The 26,916-nt window shown below is 35.1% G+C and overlaps 1 protein-coding gene across 4 annotated transcripts in view; it reads right to left on the reverse strand.

The window, feature by feature from the left end:
- Nucleotides 1-10,116: 10,116 nt before the first annotated feature.
- The window catches only part of LOC108986636 (phospholipid-transporting ATPase 2-like), a 60,996-nt gene continuing 44,196 nt past the window's right edge, over nt 10,117-26,916 (reverse strand). For 3 of the 4 annotated variants that reach the window (XM_018959317.2, XM_018959320.2, XM_018959319.2), the window contains 8 exons: nt 26,374-26,505; nt 14,835-14,988; nt 13,447-13,564; nt 13,194-13,367; nt 12,988-13,039; nt 12,427-12,554; nt 11,324-11,474; nt 10,117-10,725 (listed from right to left, as the gene is read on the reverse strand). In XM_018959317.2, the coding sequence (XP_018814862.1) occupies nt 10,393-10,725; nt 11,324-11,474; nt 12,427-12,554; nt 12,988-13,039; nt 13,194-13,367; nt 13,447-13,564; nt 14,835-14,988; nt 26,374-26,505 (1,242 nt within the window). In that variant the 3' untranslated portion in view covers nt 10,117-10,392. Of the gene's footprint in view, nt 10,726-11,323; nt 11,475-12,426; nt 12,555-12,987; nt 13,040-13,193; nt 13,368-13,446; nt 13,565-14,834; nt 14,989-26,373; nt 26,506-26,916 lie in introns of those variants that run through there. The other variant, XM_035687475.1, reaches the window with a different exon arrangement.

Below are 26,916 nucleotides of genomic sequence, written 5' to 3' on the forward strand. Positions count from 1 at the left end.
AAGATTATATATATATATATATATATATATATATGTGATTTGGTGTACATTGTTATGATCAATATTGTCATTGTTATTATTGCTTTGAAGGTTTTCTTATTTTTTTAAAAAAAATTTCTTTGGAATTTCTCTACTGAGTTTCGAGTGAATCTTCTTTTGGAGCTCTCTTGTAAATAGAGAGCTAGATCCGATCTTTTTTCTATGTATTGATGTGGTTAATCAATGTAATGAGTGATGCTCTCTCTCTCTCTCTCTCAATTGGAAATCTAAACAAATAAACCAATGAAGATAAGTAAATTCGGATCTACATGGCTTAGGTGACACAGCGAATCTTGCAGGGCCAAATGGCAAGCATGCAGGGTGGGGCATGGTGTGAACATTTAGGATGAGGTGGCTGGCTGGCTAGCTAGCTAAGATAGGACCACTCTTTTCGACACAAATTAATTCCATTAATTTTTGGCTGCTGCTTTCATATTTTGTAAGGAAGACTTCAAGAAGATGCAAATAGGGATAATTATTAATTAACTTACGGAACTTTGTAATCTCGTTACAGCAATTTGGCAAGTTGCTTAATAATTTGACCTATTATATTAAGGTTCGGAGACAGAAATATTCTCAATTTATTTGATTTGATTTGATTTAACTATTATAATTTTTTTAAATTATTATATAAAATATAATAAATAATTTAATTTTTTAATTTTAATAATATTTTATTTAATTTATCTAAAATCATTTCATCTTATCTTATTATTCAAACGAGTTTTAAATTATTTTATAATTAAATTTCTTTTTTAATTATAAAAAACACACGAAAAAGAATATCATGTGGATAATTCACTATTTACTCCTTTTTTGTCCAAAAAAAAAAAAACAAATCTAAAAAAAAAATCTAGAGAACCTATATAGCTATGGCAGTCCTCGATGGTCCCTTTTATTCTTTTTCTTTTGATTCTCTACGACACATCTCATCAATGGCCAAGATCAGATGTGCTTGGTCTTTAATTAGATAATTAAAGAGTTTTGCTACACAGCTGCCTACTGTTCACTCAACCTTCGCATTCTAGCCTATATGGCTTTCTTTCTTCTTCTTCTTCTTCTTTTTTTTTAAAAAAAAAAATTAGTTAACGTGCGTTTGGTCCTTGGTCTAGAAGGTTCATCCCCCCCCTCTCTCGAACGTGTTCTTCTTCACTTCTTCAGAAATCTTAGAGAGAAAATAGTAGAAATCAACCAGCTCCCGTTGGATTGGGACATGCGGATTTGTTTTGGCCTCGTGTATTTTTTTTTTCAAATCAGTTGTATACTAGAAATCACAAAAAAAAAAATCAACTAGATAAATCAACACAACTAGTCGCAATTTCTAGAAATTGTAATCCTTTGTTCCTCAGTTTGTGGAACGATTTGATACTAGAAATTGTTGTGGATGAATATGGGTCCATTGTCGCCTCCTTTGTAAATCCTCAATCAAAAGTCATCTTTTTTCCAAGACCTCCATCAGAACTCTGCTTCAAGAACGACTTCCTCTTGCTTTTGGCCCCCACCTGAACAAAAAAAAAAAAAAAAGAAGAAGAAGAAGCAGGCTTCCTTACATGAACACCTCTAAGGTTTTCTTACAGCTTTTGCACCTTTGTACGTGCAAAAAAATTACACGAGATCTACCAAAAATCAACCTTTTCAGACAGTATACCATGTGATCTGGGTTGGTGACTTGGTGTCCATGCGGGAGATCTAGCTTGGTCCTCGATGTTTGGAGGTAGATCTGGGTTGAGGGAGAGAGAATTGTAGCTGGGGTGAGACCTGCTGAGGAGCTTTGTTGGCTGGGGTGAGTGGCATCGGCATGCTAAGGGGTGAGGATAGGGCTCGTTTTCAGGGTGATGGAGAAGGGGAGAAGAGTAGGGAGAAATGGTTGGGGTGCTTATTTTCGGGGTGATGGAGAGAGGGGGAGAAGGGGAGAAGTGTGAGTAGCAGGAGAGAAGTCAAAATCCTGAAGAAATCAATGAACCGATAAGGAACCAGGTTTGCCACATCAGGAGTGTGAAGTGCGATACAAGAACCGGAGGCTGAGTAGAGTTTCTTATAATTAAAACGATAACTTAGCAAAGGGCTTAATCTGACAATGTTAGAATCTTAGCCAAAACGAGTAAAGCTTATATTGGAAAAACTAAAAATTGGAAGGTTGTAAAGTGTAGAAAATACTCAGATAACTGAAACCCTAGTAGAGCAAGAAGACGAAAAGGAAAAGAGGCTTCTGGAGAAAGTGTCGTGTGAAAATGAATTAATTATTAAAGTCCATGTACAGTAACCTATCTATACAAGCTGAAATAAAGGGAAGAAAAATGCTATATGGCAAATGTGCTATATTACAGAAATAAAAAATAAATGAAATTACAAATTTGTCCTTATACATAAAATGACAATTATGTCCTGATACCCCCTTCAAGATGGAGAGTATATAGAATGTATTCCCATCTTGGAAACTAAATGATGAAATTGGTGATAACCGGGATTGGTTAACACATCGGCAAGTTGATGACCAGAAGACAAATGGAAGGTCTTTATAACACCAGCTTGTATTGTTTTCCAAATAAAATGGCAATCTAGCTCAATATGCTTCGTTCTTTCATGAAAAACTGGATTAGCAGCAATATGTAAGGCAGCCAAACTATCACAAAAAAGTTGAGCACTATGAGAATGTGAAATACCAAAATCAGATAATAAGGTCAGAAACCAATGATATCACAAGTAGTAGAGACCATTGATCGATACTCAGCCTCGGCAGAAGATCTAGAAACAATTGTCTGTTTCTTGGTCTTCCATGAAGCTAAAGAATTTTCAAGAAAAACACAATAACCACTTGTAGATCTCCAACTGTCAGGATAAGAAGCCCAATCAGAATCAGCAAAGGCTTTAAGAGACAATGTATTGTCAGCTAAAAATAAAAGTCCATGGCCAGGAGTACCTTTAACATATTGTAAAATTTTGTAGGCAGCCTGTAAATGAGGCTATCTAGGCTAAGCCATATATTGGCTACGTCTATTAACAGAATAGTACAAATTTGGCTGAGTTATTGTGAGGTAAAGAAGGCGCCCTATAAGCCTTCTATAAACTGTAGGGTCAGGCAACAAATCTCCCACATCCTTACTCAACTTAATATTTTGCTCCATAGGAAAAGTAACAGGTTTAGAAGCAAGGAGACCAACATCTTGAAGAATTTCCAATGAATATTTTCTCTGACACAATGAAATACTAGCAGGAGATCATGCCACTTCCAAACCAAGAAAATACTTGAATTTGCTAAGGTCCTTAAGCTTAAATTTCTCATTAAGCAATGACTTTAAAGACAACAGCTTGCATATCATTACTAGCTATGAGAATATCATCAACACAGACAAGAAAGACAATAAAAGATGAACCCTCAGTCTTGGTAAAAAGAGAATAATCAGCTTTAGATTGTTGAAAATCCAAGCTGAGGATAAAAGCGGAAAACTTGGAGAACCACTGCCGTGAGGCCTGTTTCAAACCATAAAGTGATTTGTTCAACTTGCAAACTTGGGACCCCCCCTTTAATGCGAAAACCAGGAGGTAAAACCATATATACTTCTTCAAATAAATCCTCATGCAGAAATGCATTATTAACATCAAGCTGTGTAAGATGCCAACCTTTCATAGCAGCAATGGCCAAAAGAGATCTAAGAGTTGCCATTTTAGCAACAGGAGAAAATGTTTCAGAATAATCCAAGCCTTCAGTTTGGGTAAAACCCTTGGCAACCCTTGCCTTATAACTCTCAATGGATCCATCAGCACGATATTTAATCTTAAAAACCCATTTGCGACCAATAGGCTTCTTACCAGGAGGTAAAGAAGTAACAGTCCAAGTATTATTAAGTTCCAGGACTGCAATCTCAGCTGACATGACATCTCTTCAATGAGAGTGCTCGACAACTTGATGATAGAACTCAGGTTCAGTATCGGCAAAGATGGACATGACAAATGATTTATGGGAAGAAGAAAGGTTAGCATAAGACAAAAAATTGAAGGAAAAATTGAAGGACAAGAAGAACCTGATGAAAAGGAAAGTGTTGAAGGATCTGATATGGAGTGTGTAGAAGAGGAGTTACAGTGAAAATTCTGCAAGTAATTATGTACCTTTCTGATTCTAGAAGATCTTCTAGGAAGGTCAGAAGGTATAGCAACAAAAACTAGGGTGGAAGGTGTTTGAACAATTGGATCAATTGTAGGGGAAGATGAAGCGGAGTTAAGAGGTAAAGTAGTAGAAAGAGAAGAATCTAAAGTTGAAGGTACATTTAAAAAATCTAAAGTTGAATAGTCAACAGGGAAAATGGAAGAAAATTCATGTTTATGTTGAGATGTAAAAGGAAAACTATGTTCATGAAAAATAACATTTCTTGATATGAAGGGTTGATTAGTTTTTAAATCAAGAAGTTTGTAGCCTTTGATTCCAAAATGATAACTAAGAAAAACAAAGGTTCGAGGTTTAGGATCAAACTTAGTTCTAGATCTTTGTAATGTGGAAGCAAAACAAAGACAACCAAAAGTTCTAAGATGATCATAAGAAGGAACAGTGTGAAACTAAAGCTCAAAAGGAGATTTTTGGTTTAAAAGATGAGCAGGAAGCCTATTAATGAGATAAGTTGCTATTAAAACAACATCATCCCAAAAATTAATAGGCAAATGAAACTGAATCATCATTGTTTGAGCCACATTAAGGATATGCTAATGCTTTCTCTTCACAACAGAATTCTGTTGAGGAGTTTCAACACAACTATGTTGATGCAATATGCCTTTAGAATGCAAAAAAGAATCAAAAGAAAATTATGTTCCATGATCAGTGCAAATTGATTTTATTTTTGAGTAAAATTGTGTTTTAATCCTTTTGTAAAAAACTGTAAAGATATGTGACACTGCATATTTATATTTAAAAAGATAAAACCATGTAGCACGAGTCGAATCATCAACAATAGTAAAAAAATATTTGTAACCTTCAACAATAGGTACTGAATATGGACCCCAAACATCACAATGAACTAGGTCAAACGGAGCAGCAAACAAATGAGCATTATTAGGAAATGATAACTTTTTTTGTTTAGTTAAAGGACAGATCATGCAAGGATGACATGGAGTATTCAATTTAGAAACAAAATTGTTCACAAACAACATCCTAGAATTAGAATGATGATCAAGTCTATTATGTCAAAGCTCATAATTGGAGTATTTGGAGGTATTGGAACAAACAAATGTATAAAATTTTTTAGGTAAACAGGCAATATGTGAAGTAGAAACAAAATTAGAAAGGCCTAACTGTTGCAGTATGTAAAGACCTCCATGCAATCTACCCACTCCAATCAGCCTCCAACGAATCAGGTCCTATATGAGACAAATGTCAGAGAAAAATAAGAAGGAACAAGTCAGTGACTGTGTTAACTTGCTAATAGAAATTGATTTGAAATGAAGAGTTGGAACACATAGAACATCATGTAGAACAAGATGCTCAGAGATAGAAACAGAGCCAATATGTGTAACAAGTATAGATTGACCATGCTTCCCAGAAGCATTAACAAAGCGAGCAGAAGAAGTAAAACAATCAATAGAATGAACCATATGATCAATGGCCCCAGTATCCAAAATCCATGAATTAGAATCAAATGGAATACACCAAGTAACAGAAAAAATAGAAAGAGTATTATTAGAATGAAATAATACCAGAAAAATTATTTGAAACAACTGTATTGACAATAAAAGTAGTTGGATAAATAGATTTAGGAGAATGTAGCATGAACAAAAGCTACTGATTAGGAGCCTCAGTCAATGAAAAATGAGAAATAGCCGAGGGTTTACTATCACTAAGGATAGTAGTATTAGCTATGGACTGTTACCTCTGTTTTGGCTTGTAGCCAGGGGGAAATCTATGCAATTTGAAACACTTTTCAATCATGTGACCAATAACTCCACAATGTTTACAAACTGGTATATCCTTCCTTGAAAAGGATTTAACAGATCTGGTGTTATCAACATGAGAAGAAAATACATGCGAATCAACAGAAGGCAAGAAACAGAGGAAATCTCACGTTGCTATTCCTCTTGTAAAACAAGAGAAAAAACTTTATTCAGAGTAGGCAGAGGCTCCATGTGTAAAATCTGTGCACGAGCAGGTGCAAAGGACTCATTTAATCCAACCAAAAATTATAAAATGTGTTCCTGTTGAATAGGAGTTCAACGTTCGTTCAACACCATAAGAACAAGCATGAATAGGCTTGTAATGAGAGAGTTCATCCCAAAGGCCCTTAAGACGAGTAAAATAATTACTCATCGAAAGAGAACCCTGAGTAAGAGAAGAAATTGATTTCTGTAAATAAAAAATGCGAGGTCCATTTTTCTGAGAAAATCCTTCCTTAAGGTTTAACCAAATCTCATAAGCAGTTACAATATACAAGATACTAGAAGAAATTTCAATAGAAGCAGAATTTAAAAGTCAAGATATCACCATATTGTTGCATCGGAGCAGAGTTATTCTCATCTTATTTCATGTCATCATTATAATTTTTTGAAATTATCACATAAAATAAAATAAACAATTTAATTTTTTCAAATTTTAAACCAAAAAATAATATTAAAAAAATATATTCTAATAATATTTTATTTAACTTTCAAATTTTATTTCAACTCATCAAAATAAAGGATAGTGGGGTAGGATCAAAGTAGGGTTTGAGACCAACTAATATGGAAATTACCACATTGGGACATTATCACGTGAATTCATCATGATATCATTAATGCTTGGGGGATAGGATAAACTACCAATGCCGTTGTTTGAAATTTCAACATCAAATGTAAGATGTTGAATGGGAAGGGGCCATGCCATGCCTTCCTGAAAAGTAGCCTTCTTTCTCAAACGAAAATTAATTTGAAAAAATAAAAATGAACATCTCTATTTTCCAAACTCAAGTATCCCCTTTCAAAACAAGTTGAGAAAATCTCTAATTTTTTAAACTTATTTCCTCCCATTAGTCCATTCAATCAGTTTCTAATTTTAAAGATAAATAAATATTTGAACCAAAAATATTCTATTTCTTGTTCTACTCAAACTGAAAAATTTAACATAACTAATTATACATTTTGATATAAAGAAATTTTTTATTCATTCATGTCTGGTTATATATGCAATGGATTTGGATTTCTAATATATACATATTTTAATTAGAGAAATGCTAATATGCCGCCTGAGTTTGCCCTCTCATTTTGACCGCTCATGTATTTAATTTTTTTTACTTAATGTATTGGTATATTTTTTTTTAATTTTTATTGGTGAGTTTTGATGTATTGGTGTATTTTTTTTTAAAAAAAAAATTAATATGAAAAGAAAAAGAAGGGCGTGCCGCCTAGCACAACTCTTTTAATTATAAACAACAGAATGCATACTATAAGTATAATCTACATGTGTGCCGTATATATATAGGAAAATTCTTTACACACACTACAATTTTATTTTTATTTCACTACGTAAGATATGACACATTCATCACTATTAGATGATCCTTTATTGATTGATTCTTTATCATTCAATGATGATAAATTGTCACATCTTATATAGTGAGATGTAAATAGAATGGGAGTATAGTATATAACATTACTCATATATATATATATATATATATATATATATATATATATAAGCACACTTTTACACAGCTTGAATGCGTAATGCGTCAATTTTAATAGGGTAAGATACAAAGTAAAAGTTTTCTTAGTTTAAAGATACATGACAATTCATCCCAATTTTTCAAATAGCTTAATTAATTACTTCCAAACGCGTCTTCACTTTTATTGTACGTACGTACAGTACTGTTGTGAATGCCTGCCTACCTTTGATGAAACTACTTTTGAGATCTTATATTATTTTTCCCGAAAAGAGTTGTAAAAACAAGCTAATTAACGGCATGCTACCCAAAACGTTGCTTTTATCAAAAGATCAACAATAATAATCTACAAACCCTTGTATATGTCTGACAATGACCTATAATTAAGGATGTGCTTAGAGGATGATGATAATCATAGTTGGAAAATATTTTAGCTTCAAAGAAATTATATAAAAGTAAATTTATAAAATGATACGATACGTCAAATTGTAAAATTACTTTTATTATAAAGTAAATCTAATAATTTTTATGAAGTCACGTCAATTTTGTGCATTTATTTTTATGTAATCATTGATATATATATTTAGAGATAGATGTGGAAGAGAATTGAATCAGAAACAGTAGTGGCGGGGGTAGTTTAGCTGTAGCAGTAGTCTTATGATGATGAAGGCATAATATTATTGGTTTCCTAGGAGGGGAACTTATCTCAAGACAGCTAGGGTGGTGGGGAAAACGACCCCATGATAAGGTTGTATGTGCTATTGGAATAAATCTTTCTGCATGTTAGGGGCTCTCTGTACATATGGGCAGGTGCAGTGTTGGGTTAGGTACTGGTGATTGCAACTGTCTCACAACAAAATGGTGTGGGGATAGGGGAGCAACCCATGCTAAAATGACCCATGATTGACAGGATTTGGGGTCCCCTACCTGCCCTTCACCTTTGTGGGTCTCATTTTTCCTTTTCATTTATTGGAACTATTGAATGCATTGTACGTTCAAGGGACAAGAGCCCCATACTGTGTAGGGCATGACTCCCTTCACCCTTGGGGTATAGTTGATTCTTTGTAATTGAGCTGTTGTTCCTTCCATTCCAAATTATCAGTAAAGGGAGAGAGAGAGAGAGATAGAGAGGGATCTAAATCCTTCTTCAAATGTCTACACTTAAAGTGATTGAGTTTTGGATTGGAGTCTTGTTTATTTTTTGAAAAAATAAAAGATTTGAAAGTACTAATTTGAGAAATTTAAGTAGCATGAATCTTATTTGTTTGTGAAGATTTCCAGATATTTCCAATATTTTGTAAAAGAAAGAGTATTTAATATTTCAGTACCATTATTTAGGGTTTAACCCATGAATAGGATCTACACATGCATTGTGTAGATTGTGTTATGGGTTTTTCTTGGGGTGGATGTGCCAAAGTTCAAATGTGTGCAATGAATGTATAACTATCTTGCAAACATTGTTTGTGTTTCCATCATATCCCCTGCATCTTTTGGAAAAGGGAAGTGCAGTGGGTATGAAGTATCTGCAAAGATAACTGCACTAATCATGCGCATAGGCCAGAAGAGATTTTTGAAGGGTAGTGATAGGATTACTATCCTATTACTACACATATACTACCCAAGTCCATTTCAAGTTTTTTTTTTTTTATCATTTTTAAGTATTTTTTAACATCCTTAATCACCTAGAAAAAATTAAAAAAAAATATAACTTTATTAATACTCAATTCCTTAATCATTAAGTAAAATTAAAAATTAAATACAAAAATTAAATACAAAAAGAATAGTAAATAAATAATAATAGAGTGGTAACCCTATCATTATTCTTTCAAACTCAACGCAAAAAATGTGCTCCCAAGTTGTGGTGAATCATAAGTCACCTTTGAAAGGGCAACCAACATATACAGTGAATTTTTTTTATAGCTTTGACTGAGAGCTTTACTGCCAAAACTATTTGAGTTAAAAAGAAAGGTACAACCAATAATGCCCAGATCTTGGAGAAGATCCTGGTTTCATGAAGTAGATGGATCATGGATGGAGCATCCTTAAAAATTTGGTTGGGAAAACAGTTGTAAAAGATCATGATTCATGTGTGTCAGATCACTGTAGGTTGCACTTTAAAAGGAAAATAATAGAAGAGAACACTGTTGGGCTCTAATATGGCAGTGATGTCAACCATCTCATGCAGATCTGGTACTGGTACTGGTACTGGTACTGGTAGAGCCAAAAGAAGCTTCCATAAGAAAAATGGTGGTTTGATTCTCACTAAGCTCCAAAAGATTACTGAGACTATAATACATTCCAATTTCAATCAATTTTTTTTTTATAGTAAGAATTCATGAGTGCCAAGAAAAGATGCATGAACTTGTCACTAAACCAAACTAGTTTATATGATAAATCTAGCACGTTAGGAATTAGAACATTTCTCATACAGCCAATCTCAGTACCAAAAATACACTCAGCATGCTTAATTCTTCTTACCAGACTCTTCTGATTTATTTTCTCATCAAGTTACATAAGGCAGAAACTGTATCCAAAACATTGCGATGACCACTGTCATTCATTTATTCCAGAAAATTTAACATTATCTATGCACTGTTCTTTCTGCAAGTTGGATGAATAAGGATTTCTAGTCACCTACACGAGCTACAGATACTGCTCGTTTATGACAAAAAATGAGCTATAAAATCTGTGGCACCTACAAACCATTTGGTTCAAGCTGTTAGATCACTTGTCTAATTCAATTGTCTTTACAATTGCTTGAGTAGCTTGGAGACAATCTGGACTGCGACTGAAACAAATCGAACGGTTTTCCTGATCCAAGAGACCTTCTAGTATTTGGCGAATCAGATAGAAGAGGTTCATAAACTGGATTCCTATTCTTGGGTTGAGTTATAGACAAAGAAGAAACATCTTTTTCTAAAGATCTTGGTTGTGGTTCAATGCTTGCGATAGACAAAATGGGCCCACCCATACGTTCAGCCTGCTGAAGTATATTGATTTTACTTGGTCTGTATGTATATCGGAAGTACTTGAGAGCCAGAATTGGACCCATCCCAGCTGCCACCATGAGCTGCAATACAATTGAGGCATCATCAACAGAAATTTGCAGTACTAAAATCTGTCTTGGCACCTCTCCTGCGATGTGCCTCTCTTAGGCTGGCTTTTCAGGTTACCAACCCTGTGTCACTGCATCATCGCAGAGAGGGTGGCCTGGCCTGTGTGCCTGTGTTCTTTTTTCTTTTTATTTTTGTCTGAAATTGTTATTGAAAGCCATCTAGTCCTTTGATTAACATGGGTGGTAAATCAATGAATCTAAAGAGCATATGTTCAGGTTTGAAAAACACAATGCCTTGCTAGTCAAACAAGAGAGTGAATGGAAGGTTCATCTCTTAGGCGACCATACAAGGGGTAGCCAAATCACGGTAAAAGATGCAGTCATCATTTGCCCAAAACAAATACAGCTACAATATAAACCTTATTTCTGATAAGAAAAGAAAAGAAAAACAAACGAAAATCCAGGGGTTGTCCTTGTACCATGAGTACATGCAAGATGTATTTACTCCCTGGAGATATCACTTTCACCCAACTTCAACTCACTCCCCCCCTCCCAGATCCCCAACAAAAAAAAAAAGCAAATGAAACAAATATAAACTTGAAAAGAAACTTACGAACACAGTTGTCCAATAAGATGGTTGTCTACACAACCGAAACATGATGGTATGCATCCCCGATGATGGAAGGGCACTCAAGATCAAGTTGATAATATAGAAGGCGGCCAAATTCCCCCATATGGCAATGTGTTGCAGTATTGTAAAAGAGCTGCATGCACCCAAAACGAGTTCAAGCACTTAGAGAAGACAAATAACAATCAACATTTTTTAGCAAAGCTTCTGGGGCATAGTATAATGAGCAATACTAACTGTTTCAGTATAAAAGGGTGGACATTTTTCTGTGATTGAGGAAACGCCATCACAGTTTTCTTTTCCCTTGTTTGGTCAGAACATTGAGAATCAACCTAAAATGGTTTTCTAATTTTTGTAAATACAAAAAAAAAAAAACATTAAAAAAAACATCAAAAGACAGGGCAAGTGGCAGTGGAGGGGATGGGAGAGACATGAGGGAAGTATTGATCTAGGAGACCAGACAAGAGAACAAGAAAGTTTTGAAGAGACTTGCCGGATTCTGCAAGAGTTGATTTTAAAATAGTGCAGGTTTGGTCGAGGTCAAATAGAACCGATCTATCCTGGGCAAGTCTGAATCGACAATAAAAGGCTTTTGTGACTAGGATGTGTAACGGCATTTGGTTAGAAGCAATTGAGTTGAGCTGTTTCCTGGTGATATTGGCTGGCAGTAAGGTTGGGGATTGATGGAAAAGGTGGGTTGGAGTGGCTGCAGCAGCCCATTTGTGTATGGAGGATGGGGAAGAGAAGGGAGGTGGTGGTGGATTAGAGAAGGTACAGAGGATTTTGCGAGAGGAGAGAGATGAAGGGGTGGGGGCTAGAAAGACCCAAGAGAGAGAAGAGAGACAATGATAATTTTCCATTGGCCACAAAAGCATTTCCATTAACTAGCAGATTTCAGTGGCACCAAAAACTGGATTATGCCAAAAATAAATAAATAATAATAGAAAAACAATTTCTAGAAACCGTTTTACAACAGAACAATTTCTCAAAAAAGACTACTAATGCCAATAGATAAGGCCATTTTTTTAGTTCAGAGGACTAAATTGACATTGGCATTTGCAACCAAGACCAATGAGATTGAAGCTTACTTGGTTTCCCATGTCACAACAAAGGCCTGCAACCAAATACATCCAGAGAGTGCCACCATTGAAACCTCTTCCATTTCGCTTTTTTCATAGGCATATGCATTTATGCTGATTACAAACACAACAATTGCCTGCAGGACATAGCACATTTGAAAAAAAAAAATCATAGCCAGCATGAATAGGTAAAAGTAACAGGTATTATCAAGTTAGGTTTGATAATAGGAATAAATATCTTACAGACATGATGAAATGAAATGATCTGAACTATATTTTTTAGATGAGAAATGAATATATAAATAATAATGCCAAGAGGCTGTGCAAATTCTTTGTATATATGAGGTATACAGGAGAAGCACCAAAAACAGGAGAAGGAGAGAGAATTTGGTTCTTATTTCCAAGCATCATTACATTGAGCAAAGAAACCAGTGGGGCCCAACTTTAGCAGACAAGAAATTAACAAGACAAACACCAAAAGGGAAAGAAAATATACTCGAAGTAAACTGAAAAACCAGGGGTTCAACAACAGTAAAAGGAAAAAAAAAAAAGCTACCAAACACAACTCACATGGAAGAGAGATCGCCCAAACCATCCAGCAAATGTGCTAGGATTTAGAAGCCTGTTTAGAAAACGGTGCTGAGTGAGTTCAATGACTATTGACCAACAGGAAGCATAATTTCCATCTGGCCAAAGTTCAAATTCTATCCAATAGAACAGTTAAAAATACAAAACACGGGACAAAAACAAATAAGGATAGCTCCATGAAGCCAAACCTCCCCGCTTGGCAGTAAAATAAAATTTGTGGATGCTGCATCACAGTTTCCTCACTAAGATCTTTGTCAAGGACACTAACTAGAACAGGAATACTAGTGTAGAAAACATTATAAGCCATCAAGCTGAAAGAATTGAAAAGACTGGTTCCAGAGACACCTGAGATAAAAGAGAAACTGAAAGTTTCACAATCGTCAGTGCATCAGAAAAAAAAAATGAAAATTTATAAAAGGTCCAATGCATGTGGAAACTTACAAGATTTGGATGAAACATAGTAGTAGGGATTTATAAAAGGAATACTGGGACAGAAACGCTGTACGATTATATGAGTACCGTCCATGGACTAGTATCAACCTTTTCAGAAACCTGAACTCTGACAAACCAAGAGAAGCAGTTGTATGTTTCAATTTATGAAACTCCCATATAGGATAGAAAATTATTACACAAACTATCTACGATAATATAAGTTGACAATAAAACCATTTCAAAATAATTGTAATACGATTACAAAAGATCTAACATCAATCAACGTGTACATTACATAAAAAGACGGTTATTCAACTTGAAATGATCAACTGAGGTCAAAGAAGTTAAGCCAACATACTAACAACATTTTCGTAGTGTAATTCTAAATTCATCCTTCATACATTCCCAAAAAAGATATGGTAGCTAGAGAAATGGCTATAGATGAGCCAAAGGGTCCATGCAGCCAACCCCCCAATAAGCTTGCAAGATTTACTTCCAATACAAAAGAATCACATTTGAAGGTGATAAAATATCTCAGTGATAACAAGAATACATTGTGCAAAAGGTGCTGCATTATTTGGGTAAGAATATGAAATATTTTGGCTCAATGGATCTTCTATTCATGGTATCTTTAGGTTAGGTTTTGACAGGAAATGAAATGAAATTCATCAACACAACACAAGCAAGAAAGATGCCTGCCCGAGAAGATTTGATGTACACGATCTTCATCAAATTCTTAGATTAGCATGCATGGTTGATTACAATCCACTTTGAGAAGTTTGACGTATTATTTGAGAATCTGTTATTAATTCGTGACCTCTTGCAAACTGATACTAAGTTGCTTGATTTGGAACAGTGATGTTATCACTGCCTGTCAGAATGTTAACATTCGGTAATAGTTTATATGTTTGAAGCTCAATTAACATATAGTTCTGGGGGGTGGGACTTTTTTTTTTTTTTTTTTTTGCAATTACAATAAGAAGGGAATATTTTTCTCTAATGCTGCTCAAGTATGTGGTTTTTCAACATCAGACAGGCATCAACAATAAGAAGAGCCATGGAGAACTCATTTTAAAGCCATTTAATACGTCAAAAATTTAGAATCACGATACAAATGTAGGATCAAGGATGTTCATAATGCAAAATTAATAAGAAAGGAAACTAACATTTTGCATTCCCTACAGAAATATAAAACCTAAAGTGTGTTGAAAGAAATTTGTATGCTACAAATAAAAAACTCAAGTTTTTCAAAGTTCTACTATGACTCACACTCACAGAGACAAAAATCACATGTAACACAAATAAATACCTAAAAACTCTCTCTAGAACAACTTTTTCATCCAGATATGAATGCACGTCAAAAGCAGACGTGAATAGACATGTATATATTAACTTACTCCCAATACTATAATCAGCTGCCCTCGCTGCCTGCAGTCCTTCTCTCCCACTAATGCCAACACCAATATCAGCTTGTTGTATCATCCTCACATCGTTCCCACCGTCCCCAATAGCTAATGTTCTATACTCACATGATTTTAGGAGCTCCACAAGCTGCAAAAATTATAATCATTAGGATAGGTTTGGATAGTGAGATGAGAATTTTTGGTTTTAGATGAAAGTTTAAAATATTATTTTTTAATATTATTATTGTTTTGGGATTTGAAAAAGTTGAATTGTTTATTATATTTTGTGTGGGAATTTGAAAAAATTGTAATAATGAGATGAGATGAGATGAGAATTTTGTCTCATCCTACTTGCCAAACATATCTTAAATGTCTACTTTACTGGACTGAAAGGCTAGCCCTCACATGCAGTTGATACGTAGAAACACTCTCTCTGGAATTTGCCTTTTCACATAATAAAGTAGCCATAGGATGTGACCAGCACGATTACAAAAACCTTCAAGACTACTTAGATACAGAACATAGATATCAAGGATGCTGACCTGGAGACTCAAAACATGCGGCTAAATCAAGTCTAATCTTGAATATTTGTTTTTGCTGTTTGATATATGACTAATGCATAGAGAGGCTCGAGGAGGCAAACCCTTTACAAGAGGAAAACAAAGATAATACACAGGACCTAACATCTGGCATTAATGGGAAAACAAAGATATTATGCAGGACCTAACTGAAGTGAAGCAATACATGGAAACTGTCCACCCAAAATTCAGCAACCAATAATTGAAAAAAGAACACAGCCACTCTTGGCACTAATTCTCTAGACTTGCAACAACACTCCTGGAGCTCATCCATATTGTTTTTTAGAGTAAGATAGGATTTTACTAACGATGAAAAAGGGTGTTATCTCAGTACACAAAAAGCATATAAGAGATCAACCTAACAAGCAAAAGGAAAAAGAGCTAGAAATTCTATGGAAGTAAAAATAGAAAGACAACATCATTTTAGTGAAGTAAAGGGTATTAAGAACGAAAGACTTTGAGCTCTGACACCTATTTTTTCCAATCATCAAAGTTGCACTAATTTCTCTCTCCATAGACACAATAATAAGCAAGATGAGATCATCTTCCACAATGGAGCAAACTGATAGTTCCTGCAGAAGCCCATGGAGAGAATCTCTTACTTTATTCATTGATGTACCATAATATATATACTACATACAATTGACAATTATACCCTCACAAGTTACACTAATTACAACCATGTCCTCTAACACTCCCCCTCAAGCTGGAGTATATATATCATATAAACCCAACTTGAAACAAATAAGCTTTAACCAACTACAACACAATGACTTAGTATGTGTTTAGTCCTCTCATGAAACATAGGATTAGAGGCAATATGCACTGCAGCTTAATTATCACAAAATAGCTAAAGAGGAACAAGAGCTGGAAACCCAATTTCTTGGAGGAAGTGTTGCAACCATGTTAGCTCACTAGTAGTGTGAACCATTGCCCTATATTCAGCTTCTGCACTAGACCAAGCTACTATTGCTTGTTTCTTTCTCTTCCATGTAACCAAGTTACCTCCCACAAAGGTACAATATCCAGTAGTAGATCTTCTATCTGAAGGAGATCCTGCCAAATCAACATCTGAAAAAGCTTCAATCCTAATATGTCCATTTGGTCGATACAACAATCCAAGGCCCGGAGCTCGCTTAAGATAACGAAGAATATGAATTACAACATCCCAATGTGAGACCCTGTGCGTTTGTAAAAATTGACTCAGTACACTCAATGCATAACAGATGTCTGGTCTAGTGATAGTGAAATAATTCAATTTTCCAACAAGTCTTTGATACCTACCTGGATCTCCAAACAACTCCCCTTCCTCTTTCAAAAGTTTACGATTTGGGTCCATAGGAGTGTCAATAGGTCGTGCACCCAATATGCCAGTTTCTTCCAGAAGCTTTAGTATATATTTCCTCTAAGATAGGTTGATACCCTTTTTAGATCTACTGACTTCAATTCCAAGGAAATATCTAAACTTGCCCAAGTCTTGTCTGAAACTAATCATGTAAAAACTATTTTAGCCTAGCAATTAGGAGTGTAACGGGTTTGGTCCGATCCAGTTTTGGACATAATTTAGGACCAAACTGGTATGTACTGGTTTTGCATTTTCAAAAATTGATTACGCACTAGTTACCCTCCTAAACCGGTACTTCCGATTTTACCGGTCCCGGTCCGGTTTGGTCTGGTTTTCTGGTTTTAATAAATGCAAATTTGTAAAAAAAAATCTGTTTAAAAAAAAATTGCTTTAAAAGAATCTGTTTTATACTTTTATTCCAAAATCTGATCGGTACAAAAAACTCAGAAGACTGATGTTTAAAAGAACTCAAGAAGATTGCAATATAAATGACAAGAAAAGAATTGCAATATAAATGCATGATCAGTACAAAAAGTCAAATCTTATATATCATGTTGTCTAAACATACATACATACATATACATATAAATATATATATATATATAAGCAAGCTGGAGGTTTTAATTGTTAGGGGAATACCCAACCTGGGAAATGGCTCTTTGCCTGGCCCTAGCTAACTTGTGCATGCAGGGTCAGAGCCCCCAAGTCAAAAAACTCACCCCCCACCCCCCAAGTTGTCAGAGCCCCCAAGTCTATGCAATAAAACATGTTAGCTAGATCCTCTCTATGAATTGGTTTGAAGACCAAGACTTGTTGAGGGCCTATGTTGTGTATGGAAATGGATGGAGGGAATGGAATGAGTGTTATGTAGTAATCTGCACTGTACGTAGATGTTTATGGTTTAACATTTGCAACTTGAACCTTAGAACTCGTAGAAATTAATTCCTAGCAACCTGAAAATGTTGTGCATTGCTACTAACATATTATAAGTGATAAGAATAATATTCATATAATTATTTTACAACTTCATGTGATACTTTCATTTCATTAAAAACATTAAAATTCAAATTTATTTAAATTACATAACTACCCTCCATTTGGAACAGGGTTGTAAAAAGAGTTATAGCAAAATAACTTACCTCTATAACTTTTTTTTTATAAGTAATCAAATTGTATTAATAAAAGAATAGGCAAAGCCATGTGTAGTATAAAGAGTGCCCTAACTATGTAGGGACATTAGATACAAGGAAATCATGGAAATCTTGTCCATTAAAATTAACGGAAGAGGCCCAAGTACAAAGGGTTCTAAAAAAGAAAGCAATGACTTCCTCCATCGATCTCTCTTTTTCCTCGAACGTCCGTTCATTACGCTCCTGCCATAAACTCCACATGATGCAAATAGGAATCAACTTCCAGACAGCCTTGATATGCCGATTTCCTCTTAGATCTGTCCAGCTAGCCAAAACCGCCATTACTGACTCAGGCATTACCCAACCCAAGTCTAGTCTTCTAAAAACCTCGTTCCATAACCCTCGAGCTACTTCACAGTGAAGTAGAAGATGGTCCACAGATTCACCCCCATTCCTATACACATGCAACTTACCTCTATAACTAAATATAGGCAGCCTGCAATCTGAAAATTTGAAGGGCTACCATGCAAACTACATCGGATTAACACAAACATTTATAAAAAGTTGCATCCAAGTTCATGAAAAACAACTAACACATACATATACACATATTACAGATCACTAGCTATATATAAAGTCTGATTATGGTATGAGATATACACATCCGAGATTGTTCCAAAGCTTGTTCATATAATTCATACCAGATTTCAAAGTAATTTCAAATAACTTAAATAAGTGAAATGAAAAAAAATGTGTGAAAAATTACCATTGAAGACAGAGACGTGAGAGAGGGGCTGCCGGCTGCGTGAGAGTGAGACGGTGAGAGACAGAAGGGGTAGCGCAGCGTTGAGAGAGGGGCTGTGTGTGCGATGGGAATGGCTCGAGAGGTGAGGCCGTGAGGGGAGGTGCAACGGCGAGAGAGCGGGTCTGTGTTTCTGAGGGGCCGATGACGAGAGGTTGGGGACTGAGGCTGAGGGGTCGACGGCGAGATGTGCACAGTGCAACGGCATGGGCCATGGCCGCGTGAGAGAGCAAAGAGGCTGCGAGGCAGAGTGAGAGAGTGAGGAAGAGAGGGGTGGGTCTTAGACTTAGGGTTTTTTCAATTGGGAATTTGGGATACTGGAGGGGAAACGACGCCGTTTCCTAATACAATAATGTATTTATCAAAATTATTACTAATAGTCTAATACTGTAGTGGTAATATACAATAGTCTAATATATTATATAATAGTATTAATATTAGACTATTAGTATAGCTATGTATTAGTATTAGTTATAGTGATTTAGTATAACTATATTAGTATAACTATAGTCTATATTAGACTATTAATATTAGAATATTCATTATAGTTATATAATATATTAGACTATATAATAGTATTAATATTAGACTATTAGTATAGCTATATATTAGTATTAGTTATAGTGATTTAGTATAACTATAATAGTATAACTATAACTATAATCTTTATTAGACTATTAGTATTAGAATAACAATATATTAGTATTTGTTATAGTGAGTTTAATTTATTATAATAGTGATAGTATTAGTATACTAATACTAAATTACTAATAGTATTAGTATTACTATATCATTATTTCATATGTAATTATTTAGTATAGTGATTTATATACTAATTTATATATAGACTTAAAGTATATTACTAATAGTAATATAGTATTAGACTATTAGTATTTTTTTTGATAAGTAATAAATTATTTCATTGATAAAGAAAGTAGGCATAGCCCAGGTACACTGGAAGTATACATGTGAATACACCTATTTAAGAACTAGAAATAGTTACAAGGAAATCATGGAAGCTGAGGCCATCTAAAAGAGCAATGGCCCACAAAAATAAAGTCTTCCAAAAAAAATTCCTAAACTCTTCCATGGAGCGCTCATTATCCTCAAAAAGCCTCTCGTTTCTTTCACACCAAATACACCAAAACATACAAATGGGAGTCATCTTCCACACAGCCTTGATCTGTGGTGTTCCAGTGATCCCTCTCCAGCTTGCTAACAGTTCCACCACCCTACCCGACATTACCCAAGCTATTCCCATTTTGCTGAAGAAATAACTCCATATATCTCGAGTAAAATCACAATGTAAGAGTAGATGGTCTGTCGTTTCACCACTATTTCTGCACAAACAGCACCAGTTCGTGATGATAAGGCCACGACGTCTAAGATTATCTATGGTCATAATCTTTCCTAGAGCTGCTGTCCAAACAAAGAATGCTGCCTTGGTTGGTGCTTTACTCCTCCATATGATCTTCCATGGAAAATTATGCCTTTGTTGCATAGTAATAGAATCATAGAAAGAGCGTACCGAAAACTTCCCTTTCCTAGAAGGTCTCCATTCCAACAAATCCTCAGTTGTGGCCGCAATAGGAGTGCTGTACAGCAAGTTCAGAAACTCCACCAAACAAGTCACTTCCCAATCATTAGCATCCCGAGTAAGGCTAATATTCCACTCTTGTGAACCTTGATTAATTACCCGCAAATCAGCTACCATAGCTTCCTTCTCCCTTGCAATACTGAAAATTATGGGATAAGCCTCCTTCAAGGCCGTATCTCCCACCCACCATAGCTTCCACTCTTGTGAACCTTGATTAGACTATTAGTATTAGGCCATAAAATGTAAATTGTAATTAATATACATTATATACTAATGTAGTAATGTATATTAGTATTACTAATTTACTAATGTATTATGTACTTATAAAAAAGAATATATTGAGAATTTATTAGGCCATAAAAATTTGGTAATGATATTTGAGTGATTTTCTTTCTTTTTAGGTAAATAATATTTTAGTGATTTTATTTACAACTTTGGTATAATATAGGATTTGTTTTTCAATTTTAAACTGATTTTAAGTGATGAAAAAAATATTGATGTGATTTATCGATTTCAGTTTATTGTTTTACAATTTCAGTTTATTTTTAAATTAATTTATGATAAAATGTTATTAATATATATATTTTATGTTTAAAGCATATGATCAATTAAATTTTTATTTTTAAGATTAAACTTTTATTTTAAAAATTATAATAATATTATCTTATATATAATTATAATTTATATTATTATATATAAAAATTATATATAATATAAAAAATATTATATATAATATTTAAAAAAATAATTTAAAATACATTAAATGGAATCGGTCCAATCTGGTCCAGGCCTAAAATCCTAGAATTGGAACCGGACCGGTTCCGGCTGGTTTTCCCATTACGGAAACCAGTTCCAGACAAGACCGGTCCAAAACCAGACTAGATTTTTTTTTACACCCCTACTAGCAATTCCAGCAATCACTCCCAGTAATTACAATGTCATCCACATATACAACTAACAAAATGTGACATGCATCACTATGTAGGTGAAATACCTGGTCTGTTTGGCATCTATGAAGACCAAATACCAAAATAGCATCATAAAACCTCCCAAATCATACTCGAGGAGATTGTTTCAAACCATATAATGTTTTTTTTTTTTATAAGTAATATAATGCCTTTTTTAACTTGCATCTAGTACCTTGATACTCCCCCTGAGCAACAAATCCAGGTGATTGCTCCATATAAACTTCTTAATGCAAGTCGCCATGTAGAAATGCATTTTTAACATCTAGTTGAAATAAAGGTCAATCTAAATTAGCAGCAAGAGAGATCAACACCCGAACAAAAGAGATTTTGGCAACTGGGGAGAAGGTCTCCTCGTAATCAATGTCATATGTTTGAATGTAACCCTAAGCAACCAAGCGGACTTTCACACTTTCAACAGAACCATCAGAATGGAATTTGATTGTATATACCCATTTACAGCCAATAAGTGTTGTTTGCCAGGTGGTGGTGAAACAAGATCCCATGTCCCGTTATGGTGAAGGGCATCCATTCCATTTTTCATTTTTCATAGCTGTTCTCCATCTCGGATCAGATAAAACATCATGAACTGTCTTAGGAACATAAAGTTTTGAAAGTTGAGAAGTAAAACATGAGAATGAAGGAGATAAGGCATGATATGAAACAAATTGGCTAATTAGATGTTGAGTACTATAAGAACGAGTACCTTTGCGAAGAGCAATAGGTAGAGAGTCTGAAGTACTAGGTAACTCAGGATCTAAAGATAGAGGCACGTTTGGCAGAGGCATGGGAGTCGGCGACCGCAAGCGACGCGAGTAAACCTATAAAGGAATTGGGGAAGGCACTAAGGAGGGTTGGGTGAGTGTGAAGGAGAAAGTGTAAGAGCAGGTAATGGTAGTGCCTAAGAACAGGACTATAGTAGTGATATCCTTTTTGAGTCCGGGAATAACCAACGAAGAGACACTTGGTAGAACATGGATCAAACTTATCAACGCCTGGGCCAAGTTTATGAACATAGCAAACACACTCAAAGATTTTGGGAGGGAGAGAAAATGGCGAAGAAGAAGGGAACAATATGGAGAAGAGAGAGGAACCATCAAGAACTGATGAAGGCATACGATTAATACGGTGACAAGCAATAAGAACACCATCACTCCAAAATCGTTTAGGAACATCCATGTGCGATAAAAGTACGTTCCGCCACCCCATTCTGTTGAGGTGTATAAGAATATGAAATTTGATGAAAGGTGCTCGGGTTACATCTAACAAATGACGATTTTTACGTTCCGCCACCCCATTCTGTTGAGGTGTATAAGAACATGAAATTTGATGAAAAGTGTTCGGGTTATATCTAACAAATGACGATTTTTGCGTTCCGCCACCCCATTCGGTTGAGGTGTATAAGGACACTAGATTGATATTCTCTAGCATTATCAGGACGCAAAACTTGAACATTTTCGTTAAATTGAGTTTTAATTTCTTTCCAAAACACTTTGAATATGGAAAGAAGTCCAGATCGTGCTTTCATCAGAAACAACCATGTCATACAAGAATAGTCATCAACAAATGGAACAAAATACTGAAACTTGTTTGATTCAGGACTTGTTTGGATTCGTAAGTGATCTCAGCTCATCTCAACTCATCTCAGCTCATCTCAACTCATCTCACTACTATTCAGCAACTTTAACTCACAAATCTCACTACTATTCACAACTCATCTCATTACTATTCACAATCCATCTCAGCTCATCTCAAATCATCTTAAGTCATCTTCGAATCCAAACGTCTCCTCAATATTGATTTGTCCCCATATATCAGAGTGTACTGATTCAAAAGGACTTGATGCTCGTTTATCAATTCGAGGTACAACAGACACACGACGATGTTTACTAAGTTGACATGCTTCACAATGAAAGGGAGACACATTTCCCAGATTCCTAACTTGGCGCTTCAAAAGGGAAAAAGAGGGGTGACCAAGGCAATAGTTCCATTCATGATGAGGAGGATGTCAGGGCTTGAGTGGGTAACTGTTGAACATCAAGAGATAATACAGATTGCTAGCTTCATGCCCCGTACCAATCTTGTTCACCCCCCCCCACGCGCTCGCGCGCGCCCGTCTTGAGATCCTAAAAGGTACATGAAAAGGGATAAAAAGTCATTGAACATTGAAGATTTTGAGTAATCTTACTAATGGACAGTAAACTAAAGGGAAAACTATGAGTATATAGAACAAATGACAAGAATATAGAGTCAATGAGCTTAGTGGATCCAATGCCTGTAAGTTAAGTAAGAGAACCATCAGCAAGAGTGACACTTTGAGATGTTGCAATATCTAACTTAGATAAGGCAGAAGATAAACTGGTCAGATGTCCATTAGCTCCTAAATCAATAATCCATGGATCTTGAGTGGATGAGACAAGACATTCGGACACTATACCTAAGTTGGCAAGAGTAGCTATGGAAGATGAAGCCCGTGTACGACCCAAAAGTTGAAGTCGGGAGAACACTTCAAGAAACAAGGGAAGCTGTGAACTAGCCAAAACTTGAGAACGCACAAACTCATATTCAGGTTTTAAACTAACAAGAAACCGAACAACATTAAACTTTTCACATTGTTGTTGCATACGTGAAACATTAGAAGTGATAGGTTGATACATCTTGATTTCTTCACATATGCTCATCACTTGAGAATAATACCCAAAGAACTGCTTACATAACTCATAAATACAGGTTATGTTCCCAACACCCAAATACATCTGCTTGAGATGCCCCCACACCTCTTGAGCAATGTCAAAATGTATCAAACTGGAACAAATATTAGGCTCAATACTGGTCAACATTAAGGACAAGATTTGACCTCTTGTTCCCATTGAGCAAATGTAAAACTACTTGAGTCAGGTCTTGGATCAACCAGGTGGCTAGAAAGTCCTTTGCCATTCAAAAATATTGCAATAGATTTTGACCACAACATGTACTTCTTTCCATCCAATCTCACCGAAGTCATAGGCATATTAAAGTTTGGTGCAAGAGACTGTGACTCAAATTTAGTTGCCATAGATGCAGAAAAATATCACAATTCAACTTGAAGATAGAAAATTCACACAGAAGATGAAATATGGATAGAAAAAAAGTCACTTATTGGCTCAGAACCATCATGTATCGGTACTAAATCGGCCAGAATCCAGTCTAACTCGGCCTGTATCGGGTTTGAACCGGGTTTATACAGTACCGGCTTCAAACTATCCTTAAACCCAGATTATCTTATCCTAAACGAGAATAAAGGATCTAGGTATTAGTTTATCCTCATTACCTAACAGACTTTATTCCGAATAGGAGCACGATCTTACTCTGGGTTGGGGGCAGCTGCACTCAAGGTTGAATAGCTTACACCTGCAACCAAGCACTCCAAGCCTTTCGACGTTGCCGGCGATACCCAGCCCTTCAGACGGCAAACTCCTACAAGTGACGATGACGAGAGGCGCCACTAGGATGCATAGAGAACAACAGTGACACTGGTGATCTTTGATCTAGCGACAAATACCAACTTAGATCCGAAATACCAGATTTCCGAAAATACCAACTCAAATCTAGTGTTTCGAAAATTCAACTTAGTAACCAAGTGATTTGTCAACTTAGAGCACTCATTGAATTAGTCAAAGTTAAAAGACAATTTTAATGAATGTAAGAGAAATTTGACTTTTGACTATTCCATTCACATAAATCTCCACATTGGAATAGCTATTTTTTCATTATATAATAATAAAATAATATAAGATGAATTTGGTTTTGATTATTCACATTAAATCTCCACATTAGATTATACATTTATTCATTATATGGTAATGAATAACTAATAATTTCAAAAATATTTAATTTTTTTAACTATTAATTTTTTTAATTTTATCATATTTTACTATTTTACTATTTTACTATTCTACTTATTATATGTTAATTAATAATCATGTTCTTATTAAATTAATATATCACTAAGTCAAATTAATATATTAATTGTGATAAAATATGTGATAGAAAGAAAGCGAGAGAAATAATTAATAAAATATGTATTTGATGTATGTACAATAACTTTCAAATTTGAAAAAATTTTTGAAAATGACTATAGCCAAATATTATATTTGGAATTTGATTAATCCAATGTGAGCATATTTTACTCTTTAATAGCTAAATACTCATTGGATTTAGCTTTTAGCTAATCCAATGAGAGTGCTCTTAGTAACTAACACGCAACAGCAGCACCAACGAGTACTCAAACCGCTCTGATACCATGTAGAAACACATGGAGAGAATCTCTTACTTTATTCATTGATGTACCATAATATATATACTACATAAAATTGACAATTATACCCTCACAAATTACACTAATTACAACCATGTCCTCTAACAGTTCCCAAACAGCCCTTCTCAACATGTTAGGAATTACACCACCTGAGAAGGCATCACCCAAAATACCCCAAAAGAGGCCAAAAGATCATGTTCCATCAGATGCTAGCAAACTCACAATGTAAATTTCCACCATCTTCAAAGACGCACATCCACAATTTAAAACAAAAATAACATAAAAAATCTTCCGTACTTTTTCTTCACTTCAGAATTTAGTGATGACCACAAGGCAACTCTAGTGCCTAAACAGCAGAAAAGGGATTTTGACCACAATCAAGTGGTCTACAGTTAACTTCATTCTTCATCTATGCTTTAGGTTATGCTCATTGTTACTAGACATGGTCTACCATCAATTCTAGCTGTTGAACAATCTATTAGATTGGAATATTTTGCAGCATATGTAGAATTTGTATCTGTAGGGGTTTGTTCTTCTAGGTCAAGAATTAGAACTGAGGATTCCTGTCCTTGGATTTTAAAATGAATATAAGCCCTTCGACCGCCTTAGTTCATAATTCATTGTCCATTCAATGGCAAGCCTCAATAGTAGAGAGAAGAAAAAAAGAAGAATTATCCAAGCAAAAAGAAAGAACAAAATCAAATAAAGATAATCATCAAATAAAAGAGTACCCAAAGAGACAAACCGAACCTAGCAAGCCAAAGTAGATAGGATGAAAATGAGTACAAATATAACAAACAGCAGGGTTGACAAGCCAACCTGTGCTTTTTGTGATGGTGTCACACGACAACAAATAGCAGTCCTTGTCAATATTGCCAACTCTGTAAAAGCATTCCGATAATATTTCAGCGCAATTTCAAGAGCCCAGCCGTCAATAACAAATGCCACATCCTGTTAAAAATAATATAGGCAAAGATGAAACAACAGATTCGTATAACTTTTAATGGAGTGACTAGCAAAGAGATAAAATTATGAGAAAAGAATTATGTCAACAAGGCACTGCTTGCTGAAAGTTAATACCAAGAATAACTTTTCCTCTAGAATTACCCATAGAAATGCAGCAGACAAAATTCATCACCACCATACTAAATTAGATTTCTATCACATAGAAACTATCATCTGCCCTCCTCCATGTAGATAATATAAGAACTCATGCAAAGATGATCCTCTGAAGCTGGAGCAAAGGATTTATAGGAAAAGAACAAAATCAAACACACCAGGACACAAAAAGAGAGTATTCCTCAAGAATACCCAGGCTTCACTATTGCACGAAAAAACAGATTGACTCAGGAAGATGACTAA

This window comes from Juglans regia, chromosome 1, assembly GCF_001411555.2.
Source record: "Juglans regia cultivar Chandler chromosome 1, Walnut 2.0, whole genome shotgun sequence".
Taxonomy (NCBI): Eukaryota; Viridiplantae; Streptophyta; class Magnoliopsida; order Fagales; family Juglandaceae; genus Juglans; species Juglans regia.